The sequence below is a fragment of the Biomphalaria glabrata genome, chromosome 2, assembly GCF_947242115.1.
Source record: "Biomphalaria glabrata chromosome 2, xgBioGlab47.1, whole genome shotgun sequence".
NCBI classification, from domain to species: domain Eukaryota; kingdom Metazoa; phylum Mollusca; class Gastropoda; family Planorbidae; genus Biomphalaria; species Biomphalaria glabrata.
Genome location: NC_074712.1, coordinates 7,142,655 through 7,162,085, shown reverse-complemented (window position 1 = coordinate 7,162,085; position 19,431 = coordinate 7,142,655). Strand labels below are relative to the sequence as shown.

Here is a 19,431-nt window from a genome sequence, read left to right as displayed (position 1 = left end):
TTATTATATCTTTTTGTTTCACAATCATGTGTACACATTGCATGCTATTTTTTAATGATTATATTTTTTGTTTGTTTGGTGTAACTTAATAAAAAAAGGTTTTCCTTCAGATCCATTTCTTCCCCAAGTGGTCAAACTAGCCAAACAGTCCAGTGACAGGCAAACTAAAGTCGCTGCTTGTGAGCTTCTGCATTCTCTGGTGCTGTATGCCCTGGGCAGAGGTGCCCAGATGCCTGGGGAGACCCAGAAAAAGTATCCCATGGAGCAGTTGTACCGTAAACTTTTCCCTTCTCTGCTCCAGCTAGCCTGTGATGTTGAACTGGTAAATAACATGGTTGATAATGTTGAAGTATAGTTTCATTTTATGTAGATATATAGTTATAAATATTTGTTGTTTTTGCATTTAAAAAGATTTCAGTAAAAAACATTTTCAGCCTAAACATATTTTTCAGTATTGTGATGTTGCTAGTTCAGGCTGTCTTGAAGTCAACCAATTACTCAGCAAGCGTTTGAGTATAATTGTTCGGGTGTATTACTTGTAGTTGACCAACAAGTCAGACAAAAATAAGTACATCAGTTTTTTAACAAGTGAAGAGATGTAGTCAACTCTGATGAACTATTCAACATGTATTTATTCTGATAAAAGGCCACAGTAGAAGTCTCTGTCACTAAACACGTCGTTACCCTGGAATATTCTATCGCTAACTGATTTTCCGGTCTCTAACCCAACATATCCCAAACGTCACTAGTCCCGTTCAATATGCGTCTACTATGGTGCGTCGCTAAATAACTAAAATAACTAACCTATATAAATAAGGTGTCTAACAGATTCCTCCCCCCCTTGAAAAAAAAATATGTCAATATTTTTCCACTACTGTCAAGTCTTACAAGGGCATTTTCAATTTAAGGGGAAGACCACAAACATAAAATCTTGACATCTTCATCTTGACATCTTCATCTTGACATCTTCATCTTGACTTGACAGTTCCTCATATTCATGTCAATGTTCATAACAGTTCATAACATTCCAAAATCATCTTCATTAGTACACAGTTCATCATGGAGGAAAATGTGGCATCTTATGGGCACGTCATACATTACAAATGTTCTTCACTGGCAGTAATCTGATAAAATACAATATTTCAAAAAAAACAATTATAAACTTTATTTACACATTCAATAAATTTTTTTTTTTCTTACCACCCTTTTATACGCTTTTGTCCATTTTTCTTTTATACTCACCCTTTTCCATAGAACTAACTTTCGTCAATGATATATGAAATGATTCACACAAAAAAAAATATCCATACTTACTTTTAAATGCTTAATAACAACTTTACTTATCTCCCTTTTCCATAACATATAAATTGTGCCAATATATTAATATATATTACATAATCACTATAATCATAGTTTATTTACAAAATTATTTCATTTCAATGTCATTCTAGACAATAGATCAGCTACAATATTCACAGATCCACTAATAGCTTTCACTTCAAATTTATACTCCTGTAGTGCTAAGAACCATCTATAAACACGACTGTTTTTCATGCTCTTTTGCTGTATATACTGAATAGGTTTATGATCAGTTAATAATATGAATTTCCTTCCTATTAAATAGCTCTCTAGCTTAGTAATTACCCATATTACAGCTAAGGCTTCTCTTTCAATGACACTATATTTTTTCTCTGCCTCTGACAATTTTCTGCTTACATATAATATAGGATGTAAGTTATCATAGTTCTGCATTAAACAACCACCAATAGCATTACCAGATGCATCAGTTGTGACATAAAATATTTTGTCTTTATCAGGTAGTCTTAATATTAGTTCATGACTAAAAACATCTTTAATTCTGTCAATAGCTTTCACACATTCCTCATTACAAACTACTTTTTGAGGTTTTCCTTTTTTAAGTAAGTCATTTAATGGATTCACTATTTCTGCTAAGTTCTTTATAAACTTTCTGTAATAATTTACTATTCCCAATATGCTTTTAATTTGTCTTTTTGTTGTAGGTATTTCAATATTAAGTACTTTCTTTATGTTATCTTCAATAGGGCTAATCATGTTGTTATTTACTTTATGTCCTAAGAAAATTATTTCCTCCAATCCTATTTCTACTTTTTCTGCTTGAATTGTAAGTCCACTTTCTTTTATTATTTTGAATACTTCTTTTACATCTACCAAATGTTCCTCCCAACTATTATTAAAAATACATATGTCATCCAAATAGCAAATAACATTTTCTTTGTTTCCAATTATCATGTTCATCATTCTATTAAATGTGGCAGGTGCATTTACTAATCCAAAACTCATATAATTCCATTGAAAAATACCATATGGTGTTACAAATGCTGTGTAAGGTTTTGCATTTTCTGTTAAAGGTATTTGCCAATAACCTTTAGTTAAATCTAATTTAGTAAAAAATTTTGCTCCATTTAATTTATGTAAAATATCCTCTATATTTGGCATTGGATATGGGTCAAATTCTGTGATGTTGTTAAGTTTCCTATAATCAATACATAACCTTATATCTCCATTCTTCTTTTTGGCTATCACAATTGGTGAAGCATAAGGAGATGTTGATGGCTCAATTATACCTGATTCTAGTAAATTGTCTATTTCTTTCTTTACTTTGTCTTGTAAATGTAGCGGTATTCTATATGGCTTAAGCTTGATAGGTTTTGTGTCTGTTACTTTAATGTCATGTTTAATAATATTTGTTTTTCCTGGTATGCTGGAAAAAATTTCTTTGTATTCCTGTATTATTTTAGTTATATCTTTTGACTTTTCCTTATTTAAATTATTAAGATTAATCTTTTGCCAAGTTTGATTCTCTTTTGTTTCTATTACAGGTATTTCCTTAATATCATTTTCATTATGATTTTCATTTGTTATTATCATCAAGCATTCTTCTCTTTCTGAAAATTTATTTTCTATTTCCTCCTGAATGTTTTGTATCAACTCATCTTCTCTATCATGATACAGTTTCAAATTATTTATGTGATATGTTTTAATTTTCCCATTTATTTCAATTTGATAATTCACATCACTAATTTGTTTTATCACCTTAAATGGACCTTTCCATTGTTTACCAATTTTATTTTTCAGGTCATTTATCAATATTAATACATTGTTTCCTACTTCTAGTGTTTTCAATTGTCTTTTCTTATTTAGATTCTCATGAGCACTTTGTTTGTATTTCTTGTTGTTGTTATATGCTTGAGTCCATATTTCTTTCAATTCTGTTGTGATTGTTGTTTCACTGTCATTATTTAAGTTATTCTCATTGTCTATTAGATTTTCTTTAAAAACATCTAATTCATCTCTAGGTTTTCTTCCATGTATTATTTCATATGGTGAAAATTGTGTTGCTTCATGGATGTTGTTTCTATGAGCAAATAGTACATAATTAATGTAATGATCCCACTTGTTCTGATTATTCTGAATTATTTTTGTTAGTGATCTTTTTAATGAACCACCATATCGTTCACATAAACCATTACTCTCCGGGTGATAAACCGAAGAGTATATGTGTTGTATATTGTATTGTTTAGTCCATTTCTTAAATTGTTCTGACTTAAACTGAGATCCCTGATCACTCAATATAATTTTAGGTATACCATGTCTTGTAATTACTTTTTGAGTTATGGCATTAATGATATTCTCTGCACTTGTATTTGATAATGGGATTGCCTCTGGGTATCTACTAAACATGTCTATTACTGTTAGAATGTATTTGTTATTATTTTCAGTTTGAATTAAAGGACCTATTAAATCAATAGATACTTTCTGAAATGGTGCTGTAGGTTCATCCATTTCTTGAATAGGTGTTTTATTCACTAGGCTTTTATTAGATCTCTTTTGACATATGTCACATGAGTTTATGTATTTGTTTATTGTTGCTTTCATTTTGGGCCAAAATACTTGTTTTGACAAATTCCTATAACATTTCTTTACTCCCCTATGTGCTGCTAAATTATTATCATGTGTCATGATTAAAACATCTTTCCAATATTTTTGTGGTAAGACAAGTTGTTTTATTTTCTTGTTATCATTACTTGTTTGTCTAAATAATATTTTATTCTCTATACAAAATTTCTCCATTGGATTATTATTGTTTTTATCTGATATTCTTGAATAAATTTTCCCAATAATATTGTCATTCATTTGTTCTAATGCAAATGTGGGTGTTGTTTCTTTTTCACTTTGAGATATTTGTGTTTCAAGACTATTTTGTGTTTCATTTTCTATCTCTTTTTCCTTAACATTTGTATTTTCTATTTGTATTACATTACTGGTTTCTTTTTCTTTATCATTACTAATTACATTTATTGTATTTTCCTGTTTCTCATCTTGTTTATTCATTGATCTTGTTATTACCATACTTGTTATATTTTGTGTTTCTATGTTTTCATGATTTTGTCTTATGTTTTTGTATTTGTTTTGCCAGTCTTCTAATTCTTTTCTTGAACATTCTTTAACTCCTTTTATGTTTCCTACTAACATATCATATCTCATTTCTGGTATTGCAATGCCATCACAATAACCAGTGAAAAATGGAGTTTCAATGTACACCCTTATAGCTTTAAATTCCCTTACGGTGCCATCTGCTAATTCTACTTTCCTAGTAAACCCTTTATACCAATGAGGTTTGACAAATTTAGTTTTTACTGCCAAAGTGTTACAACCTGAATCCCTGATTAATTCCACCGGAATTCTATCTACAAACCCTGGGTACACTGCAAAATTGTTCCTATTTCCTTCCATGAAATATATCCTATCTGTACCTTTATTTTTGTATTCCCTACTGTAACTCCTATTTCTATAATTTCCCCTGTCATTCCTATCTCTACTCCTATATCTATTGTTATTTTGTTCATTGTATCTATTTCTACTTCCAGACCTACTATTCCCTCTTCTACAGTTAGCTGCTATATGACCTTTTCCTTGACATTTAAAACAGGTTATTTCACTATATTTTCTATTTCCACTACTTGATCTGTTTCTATTTCTACTTCTATCAACATTTTCTTTGGTGTATCCTATTAAATCTACTTTGCTCTTATCCCTATCAGAAAATGGTTTATTTGGATAGGCATTTTTGTATACTCTCATTATCTCTGTTATTTCATCTATAGTTTTTTGGATTTCTTTCTTTAATAAAAGATTGTAATTGAGGATCACATTTATTTACAAAGTTGTCCACTAAAATAAAATTTTTTAATCCCTCATAAGAGTTTGTCACTTTTTCTAATTTTACCCACTTATTGAAAAAATCCTTTTCCATATTAATGGTAGTTTGGGGTTCTATTCCTAATGATGGTATATTGTCAAAGTATTTTTTTCTAAAAGTTGTAGCATTATGACCATATGCATTCAATAACTCTCTTTTTAAAACCTGATAGCTATCATCAATATGATGGTCATGATTTTGGCATATTGTTAGAGCTTGACCATGAACAAAGTCTATCAGTATTTCAGACCATTCTTCTTCAGGCATATTAAATGTAGACATTTTTGCCTCATATCTTTTCAGAAAATCACCAATGTCATCCTTCTGTTCATCAAAACTTTGTATCTTTCTCTTTAGCCATGTCTGCGAATTAGGGTTGTCTCTTTGAGTGGTATAATTATTTGAGTTATTTGTGTTATTTCCTTGTTCAGTTTGAGCTCTGGCTTGTGCTGCATCCAATCTCATCTTCTCCATTTTAGCTTCATGTTCTCTAATTTTTTCTCTCTCTTTGTCTTGCCTTTCTTCTTGTCTTTCTATCTCTTGTCTTTGACGTTCCGTTTCTTCCTTCACAACTTGCTGTACATAAGCTGCTAAGTCTTTTCCTTTTAACTCCATGGCCTTTCCATCCTGCATAGCTGTTTCCTTAACCTCCTTAAGGTCCACATATGATGATGTAGCCATTGTGTTTTATATTTTATATATATTTTTAGTTAGCCTATATTGGTTATGGCTATACTTTAAACTTATTTTATATTTAAGTTTTTCAAACTTTTATATAAGTTTTAAATGTTATGTCTCTATCTATAGATTTAGTAAATGAGTAAATCTAGTCTGAGTTATTATGGTTATATTAAAATCTGTATATTAGGTCTAGTATCACACAAATTCAAATCTATTATATTATATTATGTATAATAATACAATTTAGATCTATAGTTATCAAGAGCACTATGACTATTAGATCTAGTATGACCAACTATGATCAATTTTAAAATCTGGTATGACTGAAGTGTCTAGAGTAAATTCAAAGACTGTCTAGAGTCTAGATTTAGAGTAGATTATGGTTCTATTTAACCATATGAAACAAATATGTTTATACAATGTCAAATATATCTTCAACAAGATATATATATCTAGAATGTATTACCTTCATTCATCTTTCAATTAATAATATTTCAAATTAGAGTCTAGATGATTTAATTGTATCAAAGAGATGTACAACAATTTGCAGATCTAAATTTAGCCAGACGATAGTGTTTGACTACATAGCCAGTTTCGGCATTATTCTCATGGCAAAATCATAATTGATTTTAACCGCTCAAACTAAAATTATTTTAGTCTGATTCACAGTAAAAGAATCCTACCCGCACTTTCTATCATTAAGTGAAAAAAAAAAATACAGATCTAATTAAATTAATAAAATTAAATAATTTAAAATAATATAAACAAATGAAATAATTAAAATGAGACTATCGCTATGGGTTGGGATATGACAATATGGCACACAATGATGACGTCACGAAGTAACCAGGCAACAACGGATATGACGTTTATACAAACAAAACAAATTACAATCCTAAACGTATAATATAGCTTTTCATCTAAATTACGTCTTCTACCCCGACGGGTTTTAAGGCGCACCACCTGATTTTACTCAGGCTAACGTACCAAATTTAGACAAAATCTATTTCTAAGGGCAATCTAAACATATACTAATAAGAAAAATGGCACTTAGCTTTTGATAAGAAAGATCCCTTTGTTCGGACTCCCGAATATGCTAGATCACAACAAATTCCACTGCCTCTCTTCCAGTTCTGACTCTGTTCTCCGGTGCTACCAGTATCCCACGTAATGCCACAGATGTCCTGATATGCCACAGCAAAATGTTCCAGTTCCTTCGACGACTGTTGATGACCGTATGTGTAGTTCCGACGACTTTGTGTACACAGTTACTGACGAATAGGTTAACGGTTCTCCTGGCGATGACTTGACTTGTGTAGACGACTACTGACAAATAACAGTCTCTTGACGGCAACTTGATCTGGACGACTGACGAATAACGAATTTCTTGACGATGACTTGATCTGGGCTGACGAATAACGACTTTCTTGACGATGACTTGATCTGGGCTGACGAATAACGGTTCTCTAAAATAGTTCACTGCTTCTGCTGCTACTCTGGTAGTACGACGAAGTTTGCTGTTGTACTCTGCTTCAATAGACCAAACTGTCCAATGTAGACTAGGTGAGACCAAGGTCACCTCCGACGACGTTCCGCTATACGACTAACGGTTTTCAACGAAATTAAGTGGATGTAGCTGTTTCCACAACTTCACTGCTAACAAGTCTAGGTATGGTCTAGACCGACGAATACTAAATATATCAATGTTCAGTAATGATACATACAACTTTACTAACCTTCCAAAGGTTAAACACAGTGACCGTTATAAACGTGGCAAGCAACCGGTTCAATGAGCAAACTGCTCCACAAGAATCTCTCCAAGGGTAAGACGACAGAGCGATTTCGATTTAGTTAGCTACCAAACTTGTAGTACTCACAATACTTCTGACAGCGGGCAAACTGTCCTTCTCGAAACTGACGAGGTAAAACTTGATACTCGATGTGGCTCCTATGACGAAGAAAAAAATATGTCCAACAGGTTCACTAACGATCTCTCACCCGTTATGAATGAACGGTTTCTCTGGCTGTAGGTCGATTCAGCATATGAAGATCAGGCTTTGATAATATACTGGTTAAGTAGACCAGACGTTGCGATGATTACGGTCCTGACGAAGGTCACCCTGAGTTAACGGCTCGTTGAACGTGCGATCCAACAGGCGACGACTGCATGTAGATCTAGAACAAAGTCACTCTGCGATAATGCTGTGTTCAGCCGTACTCCGATGAAATCTTATAACTTCGAGTGCACGACCCTCACCTGAGTAAACGTTCTGCTTCGAGGTCCGGTTCGATGTTCAGACTTCAACAGGGGTCCGGCTTCGAGGTTCGGGGTCGCCACTGTGATGTTGCTAGTTCAGGCTGTCTTGAAGTCAACCAATTACTCAGCAAGCGTTTGAGTATAATTGTTCGGGTGTATTACTTGTAGTTGACCAACAAGTCAGACAAAAATAAGTACATCAGTTTTTTAACAAGTGAAGAGATGTAGTCAACTCTGATGAACTATTCAACATGTATTTATTCTGATAAAAGGCCACAGTAGAAGTCTCTGTCACTAAACACGTCGTTACCCTGGAATATTCTATCGCTAACTGATTTTCCGGTCTCTAACCCAACATATCCCAAACGTCACTAGTCCCGTTCAATATGCGTCTACTATGGTGCGTCGCTAAATAACTAAAATAACTAACCTATATAAATAAGGTGTCTAACAGTATTTTTTTAGAAAACATTTTTACATCATATAAGTACAGTATAGGTTGCAGTGCTGTCACTAGTTGAACAATTTCAGAATGATAAATTTTATGAAACCACTAACATACTTCATATAATTCTACATTTAAAAGCTACATTTAAAAGCATTTACCAACAAAGTCACGGTTCATGGATCCTTTTACCATAGATTTTTTTACATGTACATATATTTGTAGTTTAGATGATTTATTTAAAAATGTATGCTTATTTCCAGGTCTGTAAAGAGCTGTTTGAGCCTTTGATGCTGCAACTGATTCATTGGTTCACAAATAACAAGATGGCAGAAAGCCCAGAGACTATGGCTCTCTTAGACTGTATATTTGTAAGGTTCTTTTCAATTCTCACATATTATGCATCACAACCGACCCCAAAATCCACTTATTAGTAGATATTTAAATACCAGCTAAAAATTTTTATCCATTGTGCTGTATTAAAAATTATTTTCTTCAATGTTTTAAATATTTTAATCAATTACAAACTTTTTATTTCAGGATGGTCTTATTCAGTCCAATGATATGGCCTTAAGAGATTTTTGTGCAAAATGTCTTCGAGAGTTTCTCAAGTGGTCATTGAAACAAATTTCTAAAAAGGTTATTTTATTTTCATATTCTCGTTTAACCCAATAGCTCCTATTTCCGGTTAGGATAAACCCTTACCAGGGATAACCCCGAATTAAAAAAAATCCTAAAAAATATTTATTTTGATCAAATAATCAAATTTCAGATCTAATACATATTAACAAACAAACAACTTTAAAAAATAGAACGATATGTCTAGTTAAAAAAATTAAATCTACTTTTAATACCATTAGAATATAAAAAAGCATTAAAAATACCAATTTTCCCACGTGGGGGCTTATACACTGGGGCTATGGGCCTGCTGTTTGAAAAATTATTTAAGCAATAAGAATCAATTAGATTCAATTAAAAATAGAACAGTAATCTCCACAATAATTTGTAATCATGCTTGCAATGAAATCTTTTTTTTTTAAAGTTTAAAACAAATATAGGTTTGGGACTAAAATAGGATAATGTTTCTGACTGCAGAAGGAGCTAATGGGTTAATTTTTGAAATGTCATAGGTCAAAATGTTCACAATGTTGAGATGGAAAAAAATGTCTTATTAATATCTTTTTTTATTGTGTTGTTTTTTATGAATTTTTCTTGTTTTGAATACTAGTCAGCTGAGAAAAATCCTATCAATGTGAAGTCAGTCTTGAAAAGGATTTACAGTTTCTCAGCACATCCAAATGCTAGCAAAAGGCTTGGAGCTGCCTTGGCATTCAACAATATTTACATGGTTTTAAGGTAGTTAACTTTATTGTTAGTTTGTTTCAAGAAGAGTTTAGATTGCTTAAAAACTCCTAGCGTTATATTAGCTACTAATGCTGCTATGGTTGCGGTTGAAACTAAGGTTAATAGTTTTATGTTAAGTTGAAGATTTAAACTGATACATTATGTTTTAATTTCCTAAGGGAAGAAGATGCTCTGGTGGACAGGTTCACATTTGAAATCCTCGTTCATTTTGTTGACAGTTTGAGTTTGGCCCACTATGATGAAAAGTCTTTGGGTGAGTTCAAAGTTGTAATGATGTTATAAAAAAAAATGAACTACATTTCATGAGGTGGATGTGAAAAGTTAGTTCTATCTGAATTTTAACACCAAACATAAGTTATTTCTATCTGAATCTCATTTGAACCCCAAACGTTAGTTCTTTCTGAATTTCATTTTAACATAATTCACCTCCAACATATGATGTTTTTTAAAAATAAACTGCTTGTCCATATTTCAAAATGGACTGTAATTGATGTATTACAATCTATGTGGAACATATGATGTACATACTTAAAAAAAAATAGATGCTAGATATCAGCAAGTTTTAAGTAGTTATGAGAAGGAAACAAGTGTTTTTTTTTACAGCCATAAGTCACTAACAGGATGACACTTTATCATAAATTTAGAAGGCAAATCATTATTTAGCTTGTTATAATATTTATAAAATGTGATTTAAACATTTTTATTCTAGATTTAGACAAACCTATTTTCTATTGGGACAAAATGTTTTTACTGTAATAGCTTAATTAATATTACAGTGCTTTTCTAAATCTAGCATCATACACCTAAAGCAAAAAAAAACAAAACATACATTTTGCTTTTATCTTGTAAAAGCATAGCATCATACATCTAGCACAAAGCCATCTTAAATTACCATATTAAAAGAAGCCAACCATACATAACACTTGTGCATGTTTATAATAAATTTTTTTCTATTATTCCTAGGCACACAAGAACAGTGTGTGAAAGCTCTGGAACATTTGGAAAGAATTATGAAGACCAAAGTTGACATTTTGAAGAAAGATCCAGGACCAAAAATCAGACCAGAACCAAGGTACACACTTAAATACACATCCCTACCATTGACACATATCCCAAATGCTGTAACTGTATCCTGCCATGATCAAATGTTTCTGTTGCTGTAACTATATCCTGCCATTGACAAATGTTTCTGTTGCTGTAACTATATCCTGCCATGGTCAAATTTCCCCTTCTCTTTAACCTGTTTTTTTACATTTCTTTCTATTCATTTAAGAAATATGATTTTCTTATCTCATTACATATTTTATTTTTCATTTGATTTATTGTTCTATAATTCAGTTCATGGAACAGCAGAAAGCTGGAGTTTGCTGTTAGATGGTTAACCAGACAATGTGGCAATCCTCAAACTGAATGCAGACATTCTTGTATGAAACTTGTGTACAATCTTTGTGTTCTTTTACCAGGTAGGTTTGTTCACATTTATTTACATCTACATATAATGTACAAAATATTCCTCTCAAATCTTTAAAATGTTTCTGTAACTGTAATTAAATAGATGTGCATGGATCATTAATAGCTAATAATTCTAGTATCAAGTTCAATAATTTCTTTGACGATAATGAGGTACTTAATCTAAACATATTTTTTATTAAGAGATATAAAGGTAAATTTGGTTATTTTAAAGTGCATACAAGCAACATGATTATTGGTAAAAAAACAAAACAAAAAAAACAACTTCATTTAGAAAAGAAATAAACATTTTTGCAATAGGAAGACTACTCCATCTATACAAGAGTTCTGTTCTTCCATTACAAGTGACATTTAAACATGGAACGAGACAGAGCAATAGTTAGGATGTCAACTTAAAAAGTTTCTAAAAATAATATAGATTATGAAATAAATATAACACAAATAGTTTCTGTAGGCCAAACAATTGTACACTTTTGCTAAATGATAACAATTTTTTATTTTAACTTTGTTTTCCTACTATATCAAACTATTTAAAAAAAAAATCAATTTTTTTTCTTTAAGGAATCAAAACACCAAGTGCATTTTTTGCAATACTCCACAAATCTGAAGGACCTATTTACTTTTTAAGAAGGTATTTTTTGTTAAAGATGCATTGAAATAATCCATAAAACACACACAAAAAATTATACAAAAATAATATGAATAGAAAGATCTTTTTTTTTTAATTTTTAAAAAATTACCTAAATAGATTTGAAGGTGGAGGTCAAGGTTACAGTGAGTCACATGGTATCCTAGCTCATCCTACTATGATTGAATATAGAAAAACATTTTCTCTGGAAGTAGCTAGAGAATGGTTTGATCTATTATTGGCTGCGCTGGACTGCTACTGTTGGCTGTTTGGACAGGAACTCATGATCCCCTCTCAGATCTTTAAAGGTAGTATTTTTTTATTGATCAAATTACATAGTATTACATAATATCTCAAGGGTGGCATATAAATATTTTAAATTAACCAATGTCATTTTGTTGGATGCATGACGATTTCATTATATAGGTGTTTAAAGAGCACTAACATCCAGCAATGGATTAATATTAAAAATGCTGCTCTTGTAAAGCAAACAAAATACATTTGTTTGGTTAGCATTGAAGGATAAATGATTTACACCAAAGCTTTTGAAAAAAAAAATCCACTGATTTTGCATTTCAAACTACCATACACAAAAACCTGGCCACAATACTACTGTGGAGCCCTGCTAATAGAGAGAACAAAGGAAAATTAATAAGTTATATAAAACTTATATTCATTATAGAACATGTGGCCAGGTTTTAAAAAATTAAATTTCACTTATATTCTTTTAGGAAAGGAATCTGAACGAAGTTGTATCTTTGTGAGCCTTGAGTTCTTTTTGAAGAGATTGGCTTTTAATGACATTGCTGCGGCATCTCGTCTTTTCTCCCACAGAGATAATTTCACATTTACACCCCGAGAAATAGAAGAATACAACAGGTAGCTAATTATAAGTTTCTAATCGATTGTATTTTTGGTAGAAGTCAAAATTCGAAATAACAATCCTAATCTGGATTTTAACAACAAACCCTTTAGATTAGAATCCAAGCACTTTACAACTCAGCCACTATGCCTTCAATTAAATGAAATACATAGGTTCATGTCAAGATTGAACAAATGAACATTTTAATTATTTGTTTTTCAGAATATTTCACTGTAGATGTCAAACAAAGTAAATTAAGTCTTAAACAGTACAACCTAGTTCCCTTGTAAACACATCATACATATTTTGTTTCACAGGATGAAGTGTACTGTTATTATAAGATTCTGGAATTTCATGTCCATATTAATAGCAAAGTTTTCTAAGGAATTAAAAGAGGTATTGTTTTGTGTAACTAGAATCAATGTCTCTACAGTCAAAATATCTAGAAACTAATATTAGTATATCTTGTGTTTTTTTTTTTTCAATTTAGAATAAGTATATCTTAGATCATGATAAAATATAATTATGCTCTAGAATCAGTTGATATAGTTTATTAAAATAGATGCTCACATCACAATAACAAGAAGATTTTGACTATAAAATATTTTTAATTAGCATAATTAGCATAAAATAATGTATAGTTTTCTGAAACCTTTCTTTGCCTTAATGCAAAATATGCTTTTTGTTTTGAATCATTATATTTCATTACATGAAAGTATTTCTTGTTATACCTGCGGTTACTATTTATTTAGTGCTATTAATTTTAGTTTTTGACCTAAACATGAACATCCTTTTACCTACTTCAGATTGTGCCTTCAAGCTTATGGTGTTATCAGTTGTGGCGGCTACTATGTTACTGTGTAATCAAACCCTCCACTCTAGGTTTCAACATGTCTGATACAGAAATTATGCTCAATTTACCAAAAGAGGTAATATAAAAAGTCACTTAAAAAAATATTGACTTTTTGTGGATACTGGCAATTACAATTAAAACGTAATTATAAAAGTGATAGTGTTACTTTATAGTATGACATACATAGTTACAAGATATTTAGATTCTCATATCAGTTAGTTTGTTGTTGATATACTAATAGAAGCATTTAACTTTCTTTTTCAAAAGATATATTTGATATATCTGTACTTTGTATTGACAGCTACATATCATTTGAAATTGCTCAACTATTTTGTACTGCCAGAGAAAGCCAATTTTATTCTTTGCTTTTTTTTTGTATTGAAAATAATTTAGATGAAAAGTTGTCTTCAGACTCTGAGCAAATTTCTACCCAGTGATATTTTGATTCAGTTTAAGAATGCTCTAAAACAGGAACTTTCAGGAGAATGGTAAACATTGTTATTTAAAAGTTTTTAATTTATGCAAATATTGAGATCCTAAAGTTTTATACTTCAAGAAATAAATGTAGTTTTTTTTTCAACATATGCCACCATACATACACACTAGTGTGATGTGCCTATCTTGTAGTTATTGATGCCTGTCTGACTTCGACAGATTACTCTGGAGATCTCTGGGATTCTTGTGCGGGTGTATTCAATGCGATCAACCAAAAAAACATATACTCACACACAAAAGCTAACAAGTGAATAGATGAGTTCAAAAACGGTTAAACAATTCAGATGATGGTTATAATACAGCAAAACGCCACAGTCGAGTCTCTGTCAATAAAATATGTGTTATCCCTAAGAAATCCTATCACCAACTGATTTTCTGTCTCCAAGTAGTCTCTAATCCAAGTCATAACGTCACTAGTTGCGTTCAAAGTCTGTCAGTTATGGTGCATCTCTATATAAACTAATAATACTAAGTGTCTAACACTAGATATGTTTAAAAACTAAATCATACATATAGTTGAAAAACATTCAGTTCATAATGTGGAGTTTATTTCACATGAAAAGCTCATCAGAATTAAAAAAAAATTGTTATGTGAAAAATTGTGTTTATTATAACCAAGTGACATTAATGCCTACTTTTTTCCCCCACTTCTGGTCAAAGTGACTTGGTCACTATGTTACCCATTAATCTGATGAGTCCAGCAACAAATTACACTCACTTGTCTTTGATGCTGGAGGGCTACAGACAATTGCACACTGCTGGACTTCTGATTGACCACTTGCCCAAATTGGACATTTCAGATAAACAATGTTTGGCTGTCCAACTGTTAAATAATGTATTTCAGGTAATGTTTACCCTTTAATATTGCTATACTGGAAAATAATCAACTAATGGACAATAAATTAATTTAGTTATTACAATTTGGACATTAATTTTCATTATTCACAAATGAAATTTCTGCCTGCTTTTTTTCTTTTGTATGCGGTTTAAAATTTTTGTCTTATTTTATATTATTCAAATCGTGATGTAGACTAGACTTCTGATTTGTTCTTGTAATAAACCAGTTTAAACTATGCTTTCTTTTTTTCAAATCTTACCTTTAATTAAAAGACATTTCTTATAAGTTCTAGACATGTTATTATTAATCTAATCATAATTGTTTATTAAGTAAATTAATTTCAAACTAAATTAATGTTCTTGCTGTCTTTAATAGAAAAAGTTGCATTTCGTTTTGGAGCCATACTTGAAATTTGAAGCTTTGGACCCATTTTGTTAGATGCATCTTAGTAGTTCATTTTTCTTTTTGAATATTGTCCCACATCATAACTTGTATTATTTTATACTTTTAATCACATTTTTATAGGTTGTTATATTTCTTGAAGTCTGAATTACTTTAAACTTTCTTCCAGGGCATTGTTGATCATCAAGATGGTGAGTTGTCCTTAGTAACACTAACACCTTCGGCATTGAGTTTAGCCAAGACTTTACTGATACTGTCCTTAGAGCTTCATGTACCAGTAAGTAGAGTTTAGTTCCAATTTGTCTAATTTGGATGTTTGTAATGTTTCACAATTACATATACATTGATAAAAACTGAAATGTTCAAAAAGTGATATTAATTCATTGTGCAGCACTTTGAATCGAAACAGAAGTAAGAAACGTTGAAGTATATCTTTAATATAAAAGTTTATAGAAGATGTACTTTTAATATTGTGCTCATGAACTTAATCACACTGTTTTTTTTCAAAATGTACCTCAATATTTATTTATTTTAAATTGCTTAAAAGAAATGAAAAAATTAAATTTTAAATATTTGATTGCTTATTATTGTATAATATTTTAAACTCTATATATTAAATTCTAAATAAGATTATTAGAAATCGCTTAAAATTACTTGCTTATGTAAAAAGTAATTAGAAACACTAATGAAGTATTTCTATTACAGATATCAGATCTGGTTGAGAAACTGCTGGACAAAACCCAAGTTCAAGGTCTCTCTGGTGGTGTCAAGGTCAACCATGGTGATCACTTCTTAACTTTAATGAGCTCTACTATTGCTGGGTCAGTCGTTGGGAAAGTTCCAGAAATTTTAGAGATGTTTGTCAAGAAGACATCAATGCTTGATACGACATGTGTTGGGGCTTTTTTGGTGGCTGTTTTGGATCATGTGGCTAAGGATAGGATGCTGCGTAAAAAGTTAGTGCACTGTTAATTTATTAAAGCCTAATGGAAGCTTTCTTTGGATATCCTATTATAATTCTTTTTGAACGTTTTTTTTATAAAAAAAATAAATTGATAATGTTTTTGAAAGAAACCTGTAATTCTAATAAAACATCTAAAACTGTAAAAATAGTAGAAATGTTTAACTCCCTGACTTTCATAAAGTTAAATATGTTGCATTCACTTTAAGTTTACATTTTATACAACTTACAATTAACTCGATCCAAGAAGAAATACAGTAATGGCTAATACATTCTGTTTACTTTTCATTTCAGTGTTGGTGTAAAACTTTGTCAAGCTATTCTGGGTTTTTTAAATCAGCAAAAATCCTGTTTGGAAGGAGAATCATCGGCAGACAATCAGAGACTGCTACTTCTCATCTTGACAAAGTTATTTCTTATAGATGGCCAGGTATTTGATAAAAGTGTTGATGTATCTATCTTTTATTTTAATTGGTAAATTTTAATTACCCTCAAATTTCTCTTGGCTCTCTTTGTCTTTTCTTTTGAGCCTGCAAAGTTTTATTTTGTTGTGTTGCAAGCTTGTTTCTACTGTAATAAAGCTTTAAAAAAAAAGCAATGTTTTTTTTTAGCATGTTACTTCACCAATGCATGTATGTCTCTATTTTTACAAAGCTCATATCAACTCACTCTTGTCTTTCTGTCTGATAAAAAAATTATGCATGCTATTTCTCCCACACCCATTCTCAGATCAAGTTGAAACTTTGCAGAATTATGCATTGGCATAGACAAGACATAAATCAATAGAAAAAAAACAAAAAAAATTTATTCAATTAATTATTGGTAATTAATTATTTTGTTTGATATCAAAAAGGGGAAACACTTTTACATTATTGAGAGATATAAATGTAAGTGCAGAGTTCTTTCCTTAAAATGAGAAATATAGTTGTAAGTATAAAGTTCTTTCCCTTAGATAAGTATTGTTTTTTTTTAAAAGGATTTTAAAAATATTTTGACTGTTTTTAATCAGATAGCCAAAGATTCTTCCAGTGAAACATTTCAATCACTCTCTGATATGTACCAATGTATTTTGAAAGACCCAAAAACCAACATGGCAATAAAGGTATTGTCTTTTTTTTTATCATTAAACTATTCTTTTAATTATGACATTTATGATATCCTAATACAGTTTTATAGTGTTTGTGATTATGTGTTAAAATGACCTTATAAAGTAGTTGAGTGTTTGTTGTTTAAATGTAATATTCTGATTTTATTAACACAGAATGAAGCTTTGGTATTACTTCCCTTTTTTGTTACTGCAAAAAGTCAACAGGATAAATATCTGAAGTAAGTGAGCTTGTTTGTTTTACCCACAGGTTATTCTAAAGTTCCCCTTTCAGACCTTGTGGTCTATAAGGCAGTTGATGTTAAGGTCATTTGTTTCTGGGGCCCACGGTTAACAATGATGTCATGTGGACAGCACAACGATCAACTGCCTTTACTTTTCCCCAACTAATGTCAGGTACCCATTAGAGCTGGGTGGACTCAGAGGCGCCCAAACATCCCTAAATTAAAAATCCAAGTCTTCACCAAGATTGGAACCCAGGACCCCTGGTTTGGAAGCCAAGCAAGGGGCTAAGTATGCTTGAACTTAGCTTGGCTACCTATGAAGGGGGCTCAAGGTTTGACACCTGACTCTAGCAGAGTTGTGTTCACTGAGCGCTTAAAGGCAGCACAAAAAAAAACTTCTTCCAGATACCCCCTCCCCCACTGGTCCACAAAGGAGATTGGACCATGGCGCTCTGAGCATGCTATAAGTAGCACTATAATATAAAAGCCACAATTATTATTACTACTGCTCTGCCAACGCACCTTTACATGTTATTGTGTGTTATTCATAGGTTACATGTTCTTTTTTTTTTATTGTTTCATATCAACACAATAATTTTAAACAGAAGAGTAAAAATCTAAGTGTAAGTTTAATAGACTCATGACTCATTGCCAGATGACTTCATCAATAAATGTAAGAGTAGTACCAGATGACTGACGAATGTTTTCTTTTAATGATTACTCTGGTATTTTGATAGAAGAGGGGTAGAAAGCTTTTTTTGACAATAGCAATGTTTATTTTTTATCTCCAGGGAAACTCTGGATAGGTTCATTGTTGATAACTTTCCTCTAACTAGCACAGAATTTGAACCAGGAACCTCCAAGTATAAAGACTACATTACAGCCATTGATAGAGTTAGTTTCACTTGTTACGAACTGAATTTTTACATATATTTATTAAAAAAAAAAAATGTTCATTATTCTAATTCATTATCCACATTTATGCAAATATTTAATGTGTGTTTACTTCATAGATTTTGGTTGCTATGGAGATGACAGGCAGCTTGATGGTGTTAAACATTGTAATCAGTGTGTATTGTAGGGAGACAGAGCACATTCATAGTGAAGCCATTCAGCTGGGAATCAACAGATTTGTTCAAAGGTAGTCTCTTAATGTTTGCTTTGTTGTATGCAGTATAACATTTCAATGAAGCTATAGGAAAAATATGAATAGTCGATGTTACCTTTACAGTTCTTATTGCCTCCACATTTAGATTTTACTTTGAAATTGCTAAAAATCATATTAGCTTTCATGAAAAGAGAATCCAAAGCATTGCAAACTAAGTAGTAAGAATGTTTTTTATTTCCACCCTAAGCTTAGTGTTTTAAGTTTTTAAGTTCTTTTTTTTTAGTTTTTATTGACAACTAATTTATTTTCTGAAACATTGTTTAGGTTTTTATGAGAACTAATTTATTTTCAAAACATTGTTTTTGTTTTTATGAGAACTAATTTATTTTCTGAAACATTGTTTTTGTTTTTATGAGAACTAATTTATTTTCTGAAACCTTGTTTTTGTTTTTATGAGAACTAATTTATTTTCTATATATTTCTCCCCAAAGATAT

At 31.1% G+C, this 19,431-nt stretch overlaps 1 protein-coding gene and 1 long non-coding RNA gene across 2 annotated transcripts in view; one reads left to right on the top strand and one right to left on the bottom strand.

Annotated features, from left to right (window-relative positions):
- LOC106074827 (DNA-dependent protein kinase catalytic subunit-like) overlaps positions 1 to 19,431 on the top strand; it is a 91,571-nt gene that overhangs the window by 23,105 nt on the left and 49,035 nt on the right. Inside the window, exons 25-45 of the mRNA XM_056018603.1 lie at positions 111 to 322; positions 8,889 to 8,996; positions 9,166 to 9,264; positions 9,854 to 9,981; positions 10,149 to 10,243; positions 10,954 to 11,062; positions 11,329 to 11,453; positions 12,022 to 12,091; positions 12,209 to 12,396; positions 12,820 to 12,967; positions 13,268 to 13,346; positions 13,757 to 13,879; positions 14,197 to 14,291; positions 14,959 to 15,142; positions 15,708 to 15,815; positions 16,244 to 16,494; positions 16,794 to 16,929; positions 17,509 to 17,601; positions 17,761 to 17,825; positions 18,620 to 18,722; positions 18,842 to 18,969. Of these exons, the coding sequence (XP_055874578.1) occupies positions 111 to 322; positions 8,889 to 8,996; positions 9,166 to 9,264; positions 9,854 to 9,981; positions 10,149 to 10,243; positions 10,954 to 11,062; positions 11,329 to 11,453; positions 12,022 to 12,091; positions 12,209 to 12,396; positions 12,820 to 12,967; positions 13,268 to 13,346; positions 13,757 to 13,879; positions 14,197 to 14,291; positions 14,959 to 15,142; positions 15,708 to 15,815; positions 16,244 to 16,494; positions 16,794 to 16,929; positions 17,509 to 17,601; positions 17,761 to 17,825; positions 18,620 to 18,722; positions 18,842 to 18,969 (2,647 nt within the window). The remainder of the gene's footprint in view (positions 1 to 110; positions 323 to 8,888; positions 8,997 to 9,165; positions 9,265 to 9,853; positions 9,982 to 10,148; positions 10,244 to 10,953; positions 11,063 to 11,328; positions 11,454 to 12,021; positions 12,092 to 12,208; positions 12,397 to 12,819; positions 12,968 to 13,267; positions 13,347 to 13,756; positions 13,880 to 14,196; positions 14,292 to 14,958; positions 15,143 to 15,707; positions 15,816 to 16,243; positions 16,495 to 16,793; positions 16,930 to 17,508; positions 17,602 to 17,760; positions 17,826 to 18,619; positions 18,723 to 18,841; positions 18,970 to 19,431) is intronic.
- Positions 615 to 8,632, bottom strand: LOC129924454 (uncharacterized). Its single transcript, XR_008776390.1, has 2 exons — positions 6,390 to 8,632; positions 615 to 1,124 (listed from the first exon to the last, which is right to left on the bottom strand). It is a non-coding gene; the product is annotated as an uncharacterized LOC129924454 (long non-coding RNA).